General features: G+C 43.7%; 1 protein-coding gene across 1 annotated transcript in view; it reads left to right on the top strand.

Annotated features, from left to right (window-relative positions):
* The first annotated feature begins 5,404 nt into the window (after positions 1-5,404).
* LOC104949876 (retinoic acid receptor alpha-like) overlaps positions 5,405-15,204 on the top strand; it is an 18,577-nt gene continuing 8,777 nt past the window's right edge. Inside the window, 2 exon segments of the mRNA XM_010776304.1 lie at positions 5,405-5,558; positions 11,877-12,018. Of these exon segments, the coding sequence (XP_010774606.1) occupies positions 11,907-12,018 (112 nt within the window). The 5' untranslated portion in view covers positions 5,405-5,558; positions 11,877-11,906.

A 15,204-nucleotide genomic window follows, 5' to 3' on the forward strand; every position in this document is an offset into this window, starting at 1 on the left:
TGTGTGTGTGTGTGTGTGTGTGTGTGTGTGTGTGTGTTTCTATATCTGTCTGTCTGTCTGTCTATGTGTGTGTGTGTGTGTGTGTGTTTCTATGTGTGTGTGTCTGTCTGTCTGTCTGTCTATGTGTGTGTGTGTGTCTATATGTGTCTGTCTGTCTATGTGTGTGTGTGTTTGTGTCTGTCTATATATGTGTGTGTGTCTTTCTGTGTGTGTGTGTGTCTTGGTCTGTGGTCTCGATGCCTTTGAAGTGCTGATGTTTGCCAGGCTATCTTATGTCACTACTACAGCTCCGGTTAGTTCATCATCAGAGTAGATTTCATTTCAGCCTTGTGCATATTTGTCCGTTTTAAATCCAGGCATGCTGTGATTGCTTATGGAGGATGTGGTTGCGCGGGCGCGGCCTCTCTCTAAGTGCACTTGTGGCTCATGATGTATGCAAAGTGAATCCGAAGAGCGGCATTACAGACCACTCACACTTGAACTTAATTAAATGACCGGTGCTTTGGCTCTGAGTTGGAGAACACCGTGCTGCTTTAAGCTATTAAGATATCTGGATTCTCGCATGCGCACAGGGTTTATTATACTCGTCTGATATGTGAATATCAAAGGAGAGATCTCAGTGCATTCAGTCCAGAACTAGGTCATCCAGAATTGTTTTCATCAGATAAGTATGCTGTTGATTTGTTGCCGACTCATACACTGTTTAGAGTCTAAACAGTGTATAGGGGTGTCAAACATTCGGCCCACGGGATGACTTTGCAAAGTGTTAAAATGACAGAAACATAAAGGGCAATTTTCTCAACTTTAGTGTATTTTGTATACATTAACAAGTCAGGGGGATAACTTAACCTTCTTCCGCACTTTAGTTTGTATAGAGGTTCGGAAATGTTTGTAAAATAATTCAATTTGTAATTTCATTCATTTTTAGAATGTACTTTTTGCACTAAAACAAAGGGAACACTTTTAAGTTGTGGTTATTTATAGGTTATTATGCTCTGATTTTACTGCCCCAAGATCAAATGTGTCTATATTTGGCCCCTTAACTAAAATGAGTTTGACACCCCTGGCTTAGAACAATTAATACCAACTTAAAAACATGATATTTGATGCATCCATTGCTTTAAATGTGTGAGAATCAGCAGGAAAAGCTTGTTTCCAGCCAGAGCCAATGGTCAAATGTTACCTGACACGCCCTCCTCTAAATTGGCTCCTGATGTTTCATCTTAGGGCTGTCAGGTTAGTTGCCTTTGGATTCACCTGTGTGTTCCTCAGACTGGTCTGACAACATGCCAGGCTGCAGTCTTCAAAGCAGCCTCATGTTTGGTTTACAAGAAATGCGGTGTGATGTGTGTTTCACCTCCCAACCGGAGACTTCTTATCAGTAACTCCTCAATGTTTGTTATTTATCAGCGTAGGGGCGTGTTATTGTCTCTTCATGTTCCCCTCCCTTGGCTAAAGGAATGATATTCTAGCTGTATCTCGAGTATTAGTTACCGTGGTGTCTTTGCAGGCTGTTGAGGGCAGCGGTGTTGGAATACTCTGTTACATGTATGAGTCCTGCAATCAAAATATTACTCAAGTATTGGCATCAAAATATAAAGTACCAAAAGTAAAACTACTTATTCTGCAGATTGGCCCATTTCAGAATAATACATATTATATGTTTTGATTATTATTGATGCATTCAAGTGTTATCAAAGCTGGTAAAGGTGCAGATATTAGAAGAACAAATAGTGAAAAATTGAAATAAACATTAAATTCAAAGTAAATCTACTTTGTTACTCAACATCCCTGCTTGAGGGCCCGGAAACCTTTGCCAGACACATTCCCAGTGTTAATACGTTGCAAGGAGATGGAAGGAAGCCCTCCAGGCCAGCGTGAGTCACTTCTTCCAGTGTTTGTGCGTATGATTTTGTAGATTTCGCACAATAGGCATGCTTGTATGATGGTTGGTGTTGATCAGGGCTTGGATGCAGGCTGGTGTTGAATAGTGCCCGGGCGAGGGCTGCTGAGGGGCTAAGTAGCTCTGCCCTCTCTGCCGAGCCTCGCTGTCCACAGGCCTGCCATTGTCTCGCTCCATGCCTCAGCCTGACAGGGCTCCAGAAGCCAGCCATTGTATTTAATTACAGTCGCCAGCCCCCTCACAGACTCTTGTCCTCGTGTTCCAGATTTCCATGGGTGCTCTCATTAAGACTGTGCATTCTGTGTGTGTGTGTTTACGCGCTGTGTGTCCAAGCGTTGAAGCTTTTTAAATGACTCCGGGAAACCCTTATGAATATGTAGGCATGAGTGCCATTTTCATGTTTACTCGCAAATGTGTGTGGCACATACGTGTCTACGCGTTCTACAGAAGTAAGCTTTAACATGGATGAATAGCCCTGTGGCCACACTAATAACGCAAGGCCGTAATCAGTCCGCATCAACTGAAGCAGAAGAGCGCAGAAAACTCTGAATGGTTCTTTGCTAATGAGAAAAATATGCCATGTTACGTAAGAGCTGCTCTGTTTAAGTTGAATTTGTTTGATGTGAGTGTGGTGACATCATGGCCAAGTGGCATGAACTAACATGACCCATAGTGACTCCAATCAAAATGGCAATGAGATGCAGAAGATGCCCTTTTTCACTAGCTATTGCACAAAATCACCTCATATTTTTCTCTTTTTAACCACAGCAATATAACTGTGTCTTCTTACTGCCATATGCATAACTCTCTTTGCTAGAAAATAGTATAATTCTTGTTTATGAGAACATTTCAACACCCCGTCTCAATCGTATCACTCCTTTCCTAGTTTCAAAAATATTCCTATTCGTAGTTTTCTGAGCTGTAAGTAAAAACCTGACAGCCGTGTGTGTCTTAGGCGAACTTGATGAGTCTCACTTCATCAGTTTTTGTCTGTTTCTCTTTATTTATTGCTCAAACACAGGGCGGTTTTCTGTCTTTGTGTGCCTCCCTGCTTTCCTCACTTCATTTCCTTCCTTCTTCCCGTCAAAAACGTTTCCTTCACAAAAGCATCTCTGTTCAATAAGTGTGTCAATCCAGGCTGTGGTCCCACGTTTCACCCTCTAACCCACATTGACCTATTTACACCGAGATCATGAAAGGTTGTGGCTGGCATCAAAGTGGCACATGACATCTGGGCCTCATAAATGAAATGTCTTAATATCCCCGGCTCTGATTAGGTGTCACTGTTAGGTGTTGCAATGCAAGCTTTACTGTCACACGTCACTTGAAACCCCACTTGACTACGCTGTGTGTGTTTTTCCCGAGGGCAGAGATAACAGGCAGGCTTTGCAGAGGTTGGGTTTTGGTGTACCGTGCTTGTATCTGTTATTTTTTCCAGGAAGCCCTGAACATATCTGGGCATCAGGTTGGTTTATTTTGGTTATTCTGAATGTAATCTTCCCCTGCACCATTTGCTGCATTCACAGGGAGATTGGCAAGCTGAGACCAGCACACAGGCACTATAAAAGGATAGGAAAGTGTGTGTGTGTGTGTGTGTGTGTGTGTGTGTGTGTGTGTGTGTGTGTGTGTGTGTGTGTGTGTGTGTGTGTGTGTGTGTGTGTGTGTGTGTGTGTGTGTGTGTGTGTGTGTGTGTGTGTGTGTGTGAAAAAAAAAAACTTCATCCTGGCTTAATATTGCCCAGTGTGCAGCTTGATTAGAGGTGTGTGTGCAGTGTCAGGAAGTGTTTGTCCACGGTGCCGTCACATGGAGTGTGTGTTGCCAGCTGCACTACGGCCTGCTGAACCAGCCCAATCTGTTAAATATAGATGGCTTATTTACACGCTGAGCTCCTTGTCAACCTTCCCAATCCCTCTGCTGTTGAGCTGATGATGCTGGGTGGAGCAAGGATGACCACATATTCCTGTATGTGGAAGGATTTAGCTCACTAGCTGGACTTCCTAGCTCTTCCTACATCCAGGATATGGTCAAATCATACACCCAAGCACTTCGCTCTGCTTCGGCCAATCAGCTTGCTTCTCCCTTAGAGTTCCCCTCAATACAAGATGTTATCGTTGCTCCGAATAAGTGGAACTCCCAAACTGTCAATTGAAATCAGTGAAGCAGAAAGTAGTCAACACATCTTACATCACAGACTGAAAACACAGGTTTAGACTGCACCTACAATCTGTTTGTAGCACTTAGGAAGGTTTGTCTTATTTTAAGCTAATTTATTTAAGGACAATTAGCTTTTTTGGAGTTTGTATCCTCATAATTGAATGCACCTATTGCCAGTCACTTTGGATAAAAGTGTCAAAATGTAATGTGTGCACTGTAAATAGAAAAAGCTGTTGAATCTGTGTGACAGCCAAAAACAATGGTCCGTTTTAATGGAAAAAATTGAAGGTTTAACTTTGTTTGGATATCTAAGCTCAGGAATTCTAACTTTACAAAACATCATGCAATTGGGGCACACATGCTAGCTCATAAATCCACCGTTGAAAAAAAGGGATTATGTACTTATTTAGTCAGCCATAGGCCCCAGGGTGCAGGTCACCGCTGTGACTGTGTGTTTTTATGTTTGATTAAAGAGCTTTGTTTTGTAACACACAGGATATTGAGGTCAAAGTCCAATACATATTACACGAGGCAAACAGCAGGTGACTTCCCCACAATCCTGGACTGCCTTTGTTTACTATGCACAAGCCCACAGAATACAGGAGCCTGCATGTTGTTCGGGTTGTCATATTAGTGCTTATTGGATGAAGACGGAGCGGCCTCTCTCTGTTTACTGGATATTGAATAAGAGGGACTGAGGTGTGTGTTCGGTCGGGGAGAGTAAACAAAGTTATGTCTTTCTTGGTCAGAAGCATTGATAATTATGCTTAGCCCTGCAGAAGAGCACATGCTTTTCTGTCGATAAATTGACACGTTGTTTCAGCCTCTTAAATATAATTTAATTTTAAACACTATTTGTGGGGATCTTTAATCTTTTTTAACAGACATCACCTTGTACGTTAAGAAGCCAGTATTTCTACTTTCTATAAATACATGAAAGCACAATGGCGTGTATAAGAGGAGAAACCTGTCTTTGGACCCTCGATGTAACACGTAGACATAATTTAAGCAGTACATTTAAAAAAAAACATCTGCAGAGATTGTATTACCGCTGTTTGATGAGTGTGTGTTTGTTCTAAGTCTTTCCTTTAGTAGATCTATAAACCAAAAAGTTGTCCTTGTCCTTTGCAGTTTTTGTATCTTTCAACACAAATCCATTAAGTTCCCCTGGTGATTTGTATTGGATGTTGTCAGCAGTCCGAGTTGTTTAAGATCTGTGTGTGTGTGCGATTCTGTGTTTGTCCAACTGATATCGATTAAGGCCTCGTGTCTGTCAGCGCTCCATCTGATAGTGTTCACTAACCCCCCCCCCCCCCCCCCCTCTCTTTCTTGTTGCTCTTTCCTCTCCACAGCGATAGAGACCCAGAGTACCAGCTCCGAAGAGATAGTGCCAAGCCCGCCCTCGCCTCCACCGCCGCCCCGCATCTACAAGCCCTGCTTTGTGTGCCAGGACAAGTCCTCAGGGTACCACTATGGTGTCAGCGCCTGTGAAGGCTGCAAGGTGAGACTCCGGCCTTCCTGTGAATCTGCCAAGCAAGCAAGATGTTTCGTCAATCCTGTAACCTTCGTGTGATTTATAAGGGTGGGGGGGGGAACTTCACAGGCTAAACTCAGATGATGAAAATGATTAGGCACGTCATTTTGAGTATTTCACATTCTTTTGGGGTTTTTCGAGGTTTAACGCTGGAATTTAATGTTGGGTCAAAACTTCATCATTTGATTCAAGATTGAAGATATTTGATTGTCATATGTACAGTATAACGGGCAGTTGCACTGCGCTCAGCTCTCCACACCTACATATTAAGAAACTATACATATAAACAAACATATGAGATATAAAACTAGCATCAATCTTTTTTTGAGAAACGTAACAAAATTCCTGTCTCAGAAAAAAGTGCATGATGTGCTGCATGGTAAAACTCAAATGAAATATGATGCTTAAACAGCAGGGTAGAGTATGGTGTCTAAATATATAGATATGAATAAGAAACGATAGATGTGAATGTGACTTCGTTATCAAGTTACCTAATCATCAATTTGTCCTGGCTGACATGCCTCTTTCACAACCTCTGGCACATTGTAAAGAGTTTATGATGGCGTCTAGTACGGAAAGTGTGAAACTTTGTCAGCCTTGTAGATTCGCTCATATCAACTCTGCTTACGTGTCCACATGGTATCAATACAGCCATGTTATACAGGGTCTGAAGAGGCCTTATACCCCCCCCCCCCCATCTGCTCCATTATCAGTTGATAGTTGCTGCGTGCATGCTTTCCTGCTAGAATGAGCACACAGTCGTCTTTATCTCGCTTCTCCCAAGGCGCAGAGCCAGAGTTGTGTAACTTCAGGGGATAACGTGTGGAATCTAATGTAATCCAACAGCCAGGTGTGAATCTCATACATCCACAAAGTCAGTCATTTAGATTGATAGATGGATAAATACTTTAGTAAAAGAGTAAACCATCTTGTTTGGTCTTTTGCATAGATATCATGGGTTCTTGAATTCACAGACATAGGATTTGAGGAGTGTTAACCCAAACAGAAAATATCGTTTTTTCTCCCAACAACAGACTGTGTGTAGCAGAAGTAGGGAGTGGTTTGATGAAGGCAGGCAGGCAGGGTGGTGCTGTGGGTGACAGGTGCCTGCTAGACCCTTTGACTTATCGACTGTGCAGCCAATACTGGGGTGTGTGTGTGCTGCCATATGTGCAGGAAGGAAAGGGGGTAGAGCAGAGAGAAAAAACCTTACTAAAGAAGCTAGCTAAAAAAACAACAAGGAAGGGAAGGAACTTAAAAAGGATGTGGAAATGCAGACAAAATTATACAAAGATTGCTCTGAGTGAGATAAAGAGAGCAGACGGTGCTCTGGGATGCATTAGAAAGCTATAAAGAGGGAAGTGGGGGATGGTTGAAGGGGCTGCAGATTAGGCTGATGGGGTATAGGGGCCACGGTTGAACTCATTGACACCAAAAAAAGACGGTCAGCTCACATAGGGGGGAGGGGAAATGGGTAAAGAATGCACAAAGGGCACAGGAAAGCAAGGATTCATACAGACAAACACTTAACCCTTTAACACAAACCCTCTGACTGAGCTCCATGAAACTCAACCTGCTCCCAAAGCGAGACTTATAAAAAGTTAACTAAGTTAGTAAAAGCTGACCCCTGTGCTGTTTTATAGGGTCGGCCAAACCGCTGCTGGTTGTTCTGCTCCATGAGCTCCTGCGGATTCTTTAAATATCTGCTAATGACATCCTCTAGATTTCTGATATCTTGTTTTTTTTTAAATAAATTCCTATCAACCTTATTTTTGCATAAAATTCCATACTCAGTTTTTATCAGGTTACTGGAAATCTAACCCTCCCTATCGACACTAGATAAATCAGTGTCATCATGATCTGTGATGAAACTTTCCAACGTAATCTGATTTCAAAGTTGTGTTTCTTAACCCGTGTTTCAAAACAGGCACAGGCAGGAAATGTGGCCGTGGGAAACCTTACTTTTTTGACCTTTTTTTATTTCAGGTGCTTACATGTTTTTAAAAGCATTCATTTTGATTTCAAAAGGTGTGCAGAAGTTATTTAAGCCCCAAGGTGCTTTTATTGTTTCCCCTTGCTCCTCATTGTCTAATAGCTAGACCCTCCAGAAAAACGCGGGCTAAAATCCTTGATTATGCCATTAAACATGCGGGGTTTTTATGTGATTTTATGCGGTGAAATTGCGGGAAGTTGCGAAATATGCGGAAAGTTGCGAAAAATAATATTTTTTTTAAATATTGGGCTGTCTTATTTATTCTCTCTCACACACAACGTGCCACTAACGTTAAACCCCTTTCCTATTCAATTAAACACATTCAATGTTTATTTATTTTAAAAGCAATTGAGCTATTTTAATCACACTCTCTCTCACACACACACACACACACACACACACTCACACACACTTCTCCGCCTCATTCTGTTTTCATTTACTCGTTCGTTATCTGACAATCTTCAATCTTGTAGGCTACTCACTTCGTTTCTTGTAGCCCTCGAAAGGGTTTTGGAGGTTGATGCCTCGGTGAACTTGAGTTGTTTGGCTTTCTTGTCCGCAGCAGCAGAAAGCATTGGATGAATCAAAGTGGGTCGTCACCGCCGATTTTCTCTAAGACTTATGCTCCTACACACAGTTGCACGGGGTGCAGAATAGTTTCCCCCCACTTTCTTGAAAGACATCGGGGTACTGCTTTGCCCGGTTTTTAGCAGAAATGTTCGTCGTGTGAGTTCCACACGTTCACTCTACGGTGTTGTTTACCTTCTGTGGTGCGCGATCTGATGACGTCGCGTCATCATCATCACTACTTCACGTCAAGACGAGTTAACTTTTTTTATTCTCAACTTTGTGTGGAAAAATGCGGGGATTATGCGGCTTTTTAAAAATCTGCGCCATTTTGCTGATTATGCGGTAAATTCTGCGATCGCAGAATCGCGTTTTTCTGGAGGGTCTAAATAGCCGTCTGTATGTGTTAGACTAATATAGAAGCATGAAATGTGTTATGCGGTTAGTGTCGGTGTTACATCGACCTCATATCAACTCAAGCAGAGGTTGTGTAGTTGTAGTAGCCATTGGTCACTTAACACCTTTATGTAACATTTTGTGATTAAGGTCTATTAAAGACAAATGAGGCATTTAAAACACATTAAAAACCACAATATAACACTTGTTATTCGTAGGTAAAGACTCTGCCACAGTGTGATAAACATTGGTGGAGTGTAAACAAAAGAGGAACTGTAAACTTGAGTAATTAGGTGTTTGTCCTTCCTGATCACCGCATTGTTCTCTCTGACGGCTCAGAAATGTACTCACAATTGACACTGTAATTAGCTTTTCCGGGCTATGTGCATTACGGATAGGGCTGTCTTAATTCAGACACTGTTTTATAAGAATGACACACAATTGGATTGAGAAGTTTTATCACCAGTTGATGACATGCTCTCTGCGCCCTGGAAGGTTTAAACTCTAATCCAGGATTAAACGCAACAATTCAGTCCGTTAGTGCTATTATAATCATTAGGAATGTTGGCTAAACTACAAAAATATCCCCTGTTTAACCGCTAGCTAGCGTCAGCAGCTCGTCCCCTGTCCATGAACCTTCTGTCCGCCCACTAAACAGCCGCAGTGCTAATTTGAAAAATTCAGGATGCCTTTTCTATATCTGACTTCAGAGGAGATGACTTGGCACAGCGTACTTAATAATTCAACAGTACAGGCATGTGAATGTATATGAATGTCTCATCTGAGACTGGGGTAAATCGGGGGTTAGCAGCGCCGGCTTTGCTGCTGCGTGCCAAACTACAAAGGCATTTCCTGGGGGCTGCAGCGAACAGAGGAAACAGGAGGGGGAAGTTGCGCTCTGCTACTTGGAGACAGCAGCTCGTTCGTTTGTTGTTTAAGTTCTGCCGCCCGCGTATACTCACCGGCATTGCACTCCTTTCCCCCTCCAGATATTAACACTTTAACATTAAATATGCATGCCCGCCCCCTCATGTTTATGTTTTTGTCTTGGAGGCAAGCAGAGCGCAGCAGGCCATCTTTCTTCCTGCGATGCGAGAGAAGCGACCATATTTCCGAAATCCCCCAACCGCCGCTTCTAGCAAGAATGTGGGCTATTTGCTGCGTTTTCCAGCATCAGTCTTTGCTAATGTGCGGGCTTTAGCCCTAGCTGCTTCCTAATAGAGGCGCACACTCATGCATGCACGCAGCGGGAGGCTGGGAACGCACTCTTAATCTGGGCACAGTGTGAAAGTCACGTAAGAGAGGATTCCTGTGCTTCCCTGTGAACTCGCCAACCCCTCTTCGCCCCCCTTTCTTGCCTCTTGATAAAGAATTTCCTCACACAGATGCAAAGTACTCATAAAAGGCACGAGGAGGCCCATAATGCAAACCAGGTAGACAGGCGTGAATTTGAGAGCACATGACACACGCAATCATGTGTGTACTGTTGCCGTTCACCTCTCTTTTTCACCCCCACCCTCTCCCTGTCCCCCTTTTCTTGAGGCTCTCATCTCCTCTGAGCGCTGCAGGGTGGCTGACAGGCCCGCTGAGGGCTCTTGTCGCCGGGTGGATTAAGCGGTGATACAAAAAGAGGCTTAAGGGCCACAGGAAGCAATGACTCTTAAAAGGAGAGGGGGGGGGGAGGGGCGGGAACAATCGACTAGCCCATGAGCCGGCAGCGGCAGCCAATAGGGAGGGGCTGCGAGAGGGCACCTGAGCCTCGTGGTGCGGGAGGGGGGAGCGGGTCAATACCCTGTGACACCGAGGTCAGGGTCAGGGCAACGGCGGATCAAAGGGGACATGATAAACACATGCACAGGCTCACACAAAGACCACGCACTTATCCCTCAGCATCAGCACAGAGACTTAGTGGCAAACTACGAGCTTGGTTGTCTCCGCTTTGCCGTTAATTCTTCACAGCTCAGAGAAGGAGGTACCAAACCTTTTATTCCTAGGCCAGAAATGATGCGTGAAAAGCAGGGCGTTTTTTACGTGCAAAGAAGCTGTAGGCCTTGATGAAATCCAGACAAGGGTTAGCTGAGGTGACCCTCTGAGGATTGCCTCTACCAGCTGGAAGTGTAATCGAAACTATAGAACAGGTACGAGACAAACCGTACACATTTCCTCTTCTTGGTTCATCGCTATCACTTCCACTCCGCGGCGGTGGACAGAGATGTGAGGAGGGGCCGGTGATCCGGTAGGGACAAATTGCGGGCTTAGGTCCACCAGCCATCTGTCGGCTAGCAGAGCTAATCCCTTGGCATGGGATGGGGCTCCCTGGCAACTCCCACACCACACTCCGCCCCACCTCCCTCTCTTACTAGCTAGCCCCACCCACCCAAAAACACACCCCACTGTGTCCCATCGATACTCGTATTGACCCGTATTTTCCGAGCCATGCTTTGCTGAGTACTCAGTAGATTTGCATTAACCTTTTTTTTTCATTTTGACACGCTGAGGTCACAGAGGTGAACATTGATTTATTGGGGTTGCATGGTATGTCTTTTTATCTTATCTATGAGGGGTACTTTGCTCTCTTGCTTTTGTGCAATCAAAACAAAGCTAGCCTCCCCAAAGATCTCTCATTTCAGCGACCAGCGATGAGCGCCGAATAATTGTTCAGTTTCCTTTGATCCTCTCGGATTGAAAAGGGGAATAAAGGAAAAGAGGGATTCCTGTTTTGAACGCTATGTTCTCTCTTTCTCTCTAATAATAATTGCTTGGCCTGGATATAGAGTCTCTTATTTCTGGCTGTGTAAACTAGGCCACGTTTATATGGCACCGAGTAACCCTGTGTGTTTTGCCCAAAAAAAGCCCTTTGGACCTCAAACATCTCCAAAATAATAATATCAGTGGTGTCCGTCACTGAGCAGGTGGGCGACCTCATGAGATGTTTACTAACTATTAGTCTCCGTCCACATTATGTGATGCAATGAGCCTTTAAAGGACTCGACTGTTTGTGAGTTTATTGCCATTTAATTGCTGTTGCCCTTCTGCACAGCCTCATTTTAATATCCATCTTTTAGCCTTGCAAGTAAGTGAGTGTTTTCTAAAGAACAGGATGGAAAGGAACATTGTGTACATGAGCAACATATGCGGAAAGAGTTTGCAGGAAGCACAGAATGAAAGAATGAGTACATAGCAACACACACAACAGGAAAAGCACATTTCATTTGGCTGTTTATCTGCTCTATTTACTTTTGTCCTCACACTTCTTCTGCCAGCCGCCCCCTCCGCCAAACACCTGTCCTCTCTCCTCGTCTCATCTCCGTCTTTTTTTTGTCTCGCAGGGCTTCTTCCGGAGAAGCATCCAGAAGAACATGGTGTACACTTGTCACCGGGAGAAGAACTGCATCATCAACAAAGTCACCCGCAACCGCTGCCAGTACTGTCGGCTGCAGAAGTGCCTGGAAGTCGGGATGTCGAAGGAGTGTGAGTATTAACACTGTTTTTACCCAGAACCCCCTGCTCCTCCCACATGGCTGTGTAAGGGTCGAGCACAGATCTCATCGTGGTTGTTTTAATCCCAGAGGGGTTAGCTTAATTGTTACCACTGAATGAAGTCTTAAGCCAACATTACATAATGCAAACACATATCAGCTTTGGGGGCAATCCTGTCAGTGACTGTTGATTTATTATTTATTAAAAAACCTGTCTATTTTCTGAGAATACTGTGACCTTTTGTTGTTTACAGAAACAAAGTCGGAGTGAAATCAAAGCTGTTACTATTTCCTCACACACTGCTGCTTTTAGTCGCTTGTTTCTTTTCATACTTTGACGAGTATATCCACTGTAAAAGCCAGACAAAGGGCAGCCGTGATGCAGACTGGCAATAACAGTCAGGGTGTCGCCAGGCTTGGCAGGCCTCAGTGATGAATATGTTCTCACCTGCCGAGAGTGAAAGAGCAGGCGTCTGCTCCCATCATTGCACCCCGGGGGCTGTGTGAACACACACACACACACACACACACACACACACACACACACACACACACACACACACACACACACACACACACTCTCAAACACACACACATACACGCAGGCAGTCAGACTTGATAAAGTAATTGGAAGAGGTGTGACCGCACAGAACTCACAGAGGCCCCATCACATGACATCAACACACACCATCATTTTTACACCAGATTGTGTGCATACACGTTTGTACACATACATACTGATAAGTGATTAGTTATACTACATATATTGATAATAAGCAAATGCAGACAGCCTCCATAGCTCCATCCCTCTCCGCCTCCTGTCTTCCCGCCGCTATTTACCTCATCTTTCTGCTAGAGTGAGAGCAGAGAGCGCTCCCCATGCCACAGCTCTGTGGCTTACAGTAAAAGAAGTTATCCTCTGAGCTCCTTACCTTTGAATGGGGCCATTAATCATGGTTAGACGGATCACAGCAGCCATCTTTTTCGACACTCACAAAAGCTCACAACAGGGGAGAAAATTTGAGTTGGAGAGCCATCTAGTGGTGAATGCGTAACAAGTCAAAACAGCTCAAATTGGTTTTCTGAATGGAGTAGAGGAGTGAATAACTATTATCGGTGTATTTCCAGCCATCTTTGCTCGGTTGCTTTTGGTTGATCTGTGATCTCTTTTTCTGGTTTCGTCATTTTGTGCAGTGTGTCGATTGCTTGTCTCTGTGTCCTCGGCGATGACTTTGTCTAATGAAACTGGTCAGGGCTATTGAGGAAGGAGAGGCTGGCCATCTGGGGCCAGCAGGGAGTCTCTGCCTCTCCACACACACACAAAACACACACACACCAAAAATGCATGCTTGTGCATAATTTCCTGCACAAATTATGCACATGGAAAGTGACAAACAAAAACCGATATGAATAAAAACAAGAATGCACTCGGACAGCAACTCTTAGACACCCTATACTCAGTCTCACAGAAGGTGGACCCCCTGCTCGTGTCGGGGTGACCTTGCGTGTGTCGGCAGACGGCTCCAGACGACAGTGCCAGGCCTGCTGCCAGGTGGCGATGCCAAGCAAGACGGCATCAGAAGGAGGGGGGGTGGTGTTAGGAGCAAGTGGAGGGTTACAAGGGAAACGCCTGTAAGCCTGGTGCCACATTATCATCAACCTGACAGTGTGTGGTTAAAGACGACCGAGACTTCTTAATGAAGGTTAGCGCAATATTAATCATGAGAGAAAAATAAAGTTTGTTAGATTTCGATTTTTCTCGACTTTCCATCGTAGCCAGCCCCTTTCCCCTGATTTATTTATTTGTACATACCAGGTCGTTTTTACTCTTTAAACTACTCAGGAAAAATATATTTTTAGACTCTTACAAGGTTAAAATCACCATTTAGCTTGAGATGGTAACCGTTTATAGACAGGAGTCCAAAGTTCGTTGTGATTAGAGACTCATGGTCAAAATGAAGATTGATGTACAATATATCATAAAAGAAAATACATTTTTTAATAATCAATCCCCTCAAAAATAATTTTAAATAGTAAAAATAAAACACCCTTTAGCTTGAAATGCTAACAGTTTATAGCATATATTCTGAGTGAACATGTTGCGAAACACACAATAGCCAGCATGTGTAGTTCTGGGGACGGGGTGGGGGAGGGGGGTGGCCCTTATGAAACGAAAATATATTGTAATATATTGGTAAATATAATACAAGATACTGGATCATACATTTCCATATATGGGAAAGTAGTCCTTATATAGGCATGGACCATGTATGTTGCATGTATATTGATACATATATAAAAAAAATATTGCAACGAAAACAAAAACTGCACTATACATTTGTATATGTAATAGTGTTATTGAAACACAAGTGGATAAGCGTTGTTTAAAGGCTACAGGTTGGACATGACTGGATTTTTAAGCAGCATATAGAATATATATGATGACATTAAAAAGCATTTCTGCCCAAATAACTTCATTCCTCTGTATTTTAACTCTTCCGCTGTGTATAAGGAAAGAGCTTATGGTTCAGCACAATCCTTGAAACTGAATTTATGTCTGTGAGTTCAGGCCAGCCACCGTAGCTCGGTACCTCCCTCCCTTAATCATCTCCCCCCCTCACAAAACGGTCTCCCACATGTTCCTCGAGGAAGGTGTTATTCAGCGATAGAAAAAAAAGGTAATAAAAGTAAAATAAGATGAAGCAAAGAATGATGGAGAACTAGGGGAGGATAACATCAGCCAGGAAGGATAGCAGAGGAAGATGATGGCTCGGAGAGTATCGAGTGAGAATGAAAATCTAGAGTTGAGAGAGCAGAAGGGGGGGGGAGCTGGAGGACAGGGAGAGGGAGAAAGTTTCATCACTGTCGACGGTGGCTCTGAGCACGGGGAACATTGACATTTTTATCTTTCCATTGAATTGAATCTGTGTGATGGACGAGCTGCCAGCGCTTTAATTTTCCTCACACGAATTATCCCTGTCTGCCCACCTCTCTCTGTCTTGTATACAGACACACACACACACACACACACACACACACACACACACACACACACACACACACACACACACACAAACTCACACTCACACACAGAGAGACATACACACACTCACACACACACACACACACACACACACACACACACACACACACACACACACACACACACACACACACA

This window comes from Notothenia coriiceps, unplaced genomic scaffold (genome assembly GCF_000735185.1).
Source record: "Notothenia coriiceps isolate Sejong01 unplaced genomic scaffold, NC01 NC01_scaffold00016867, whole genome shotgun sequence".
Lineage (NCBI taxonomy): Eukaryota > Metazoa > Chordata > Actinopteri > Perciformes > Nototheniidae > Notothenia > Notothenia coriiceps.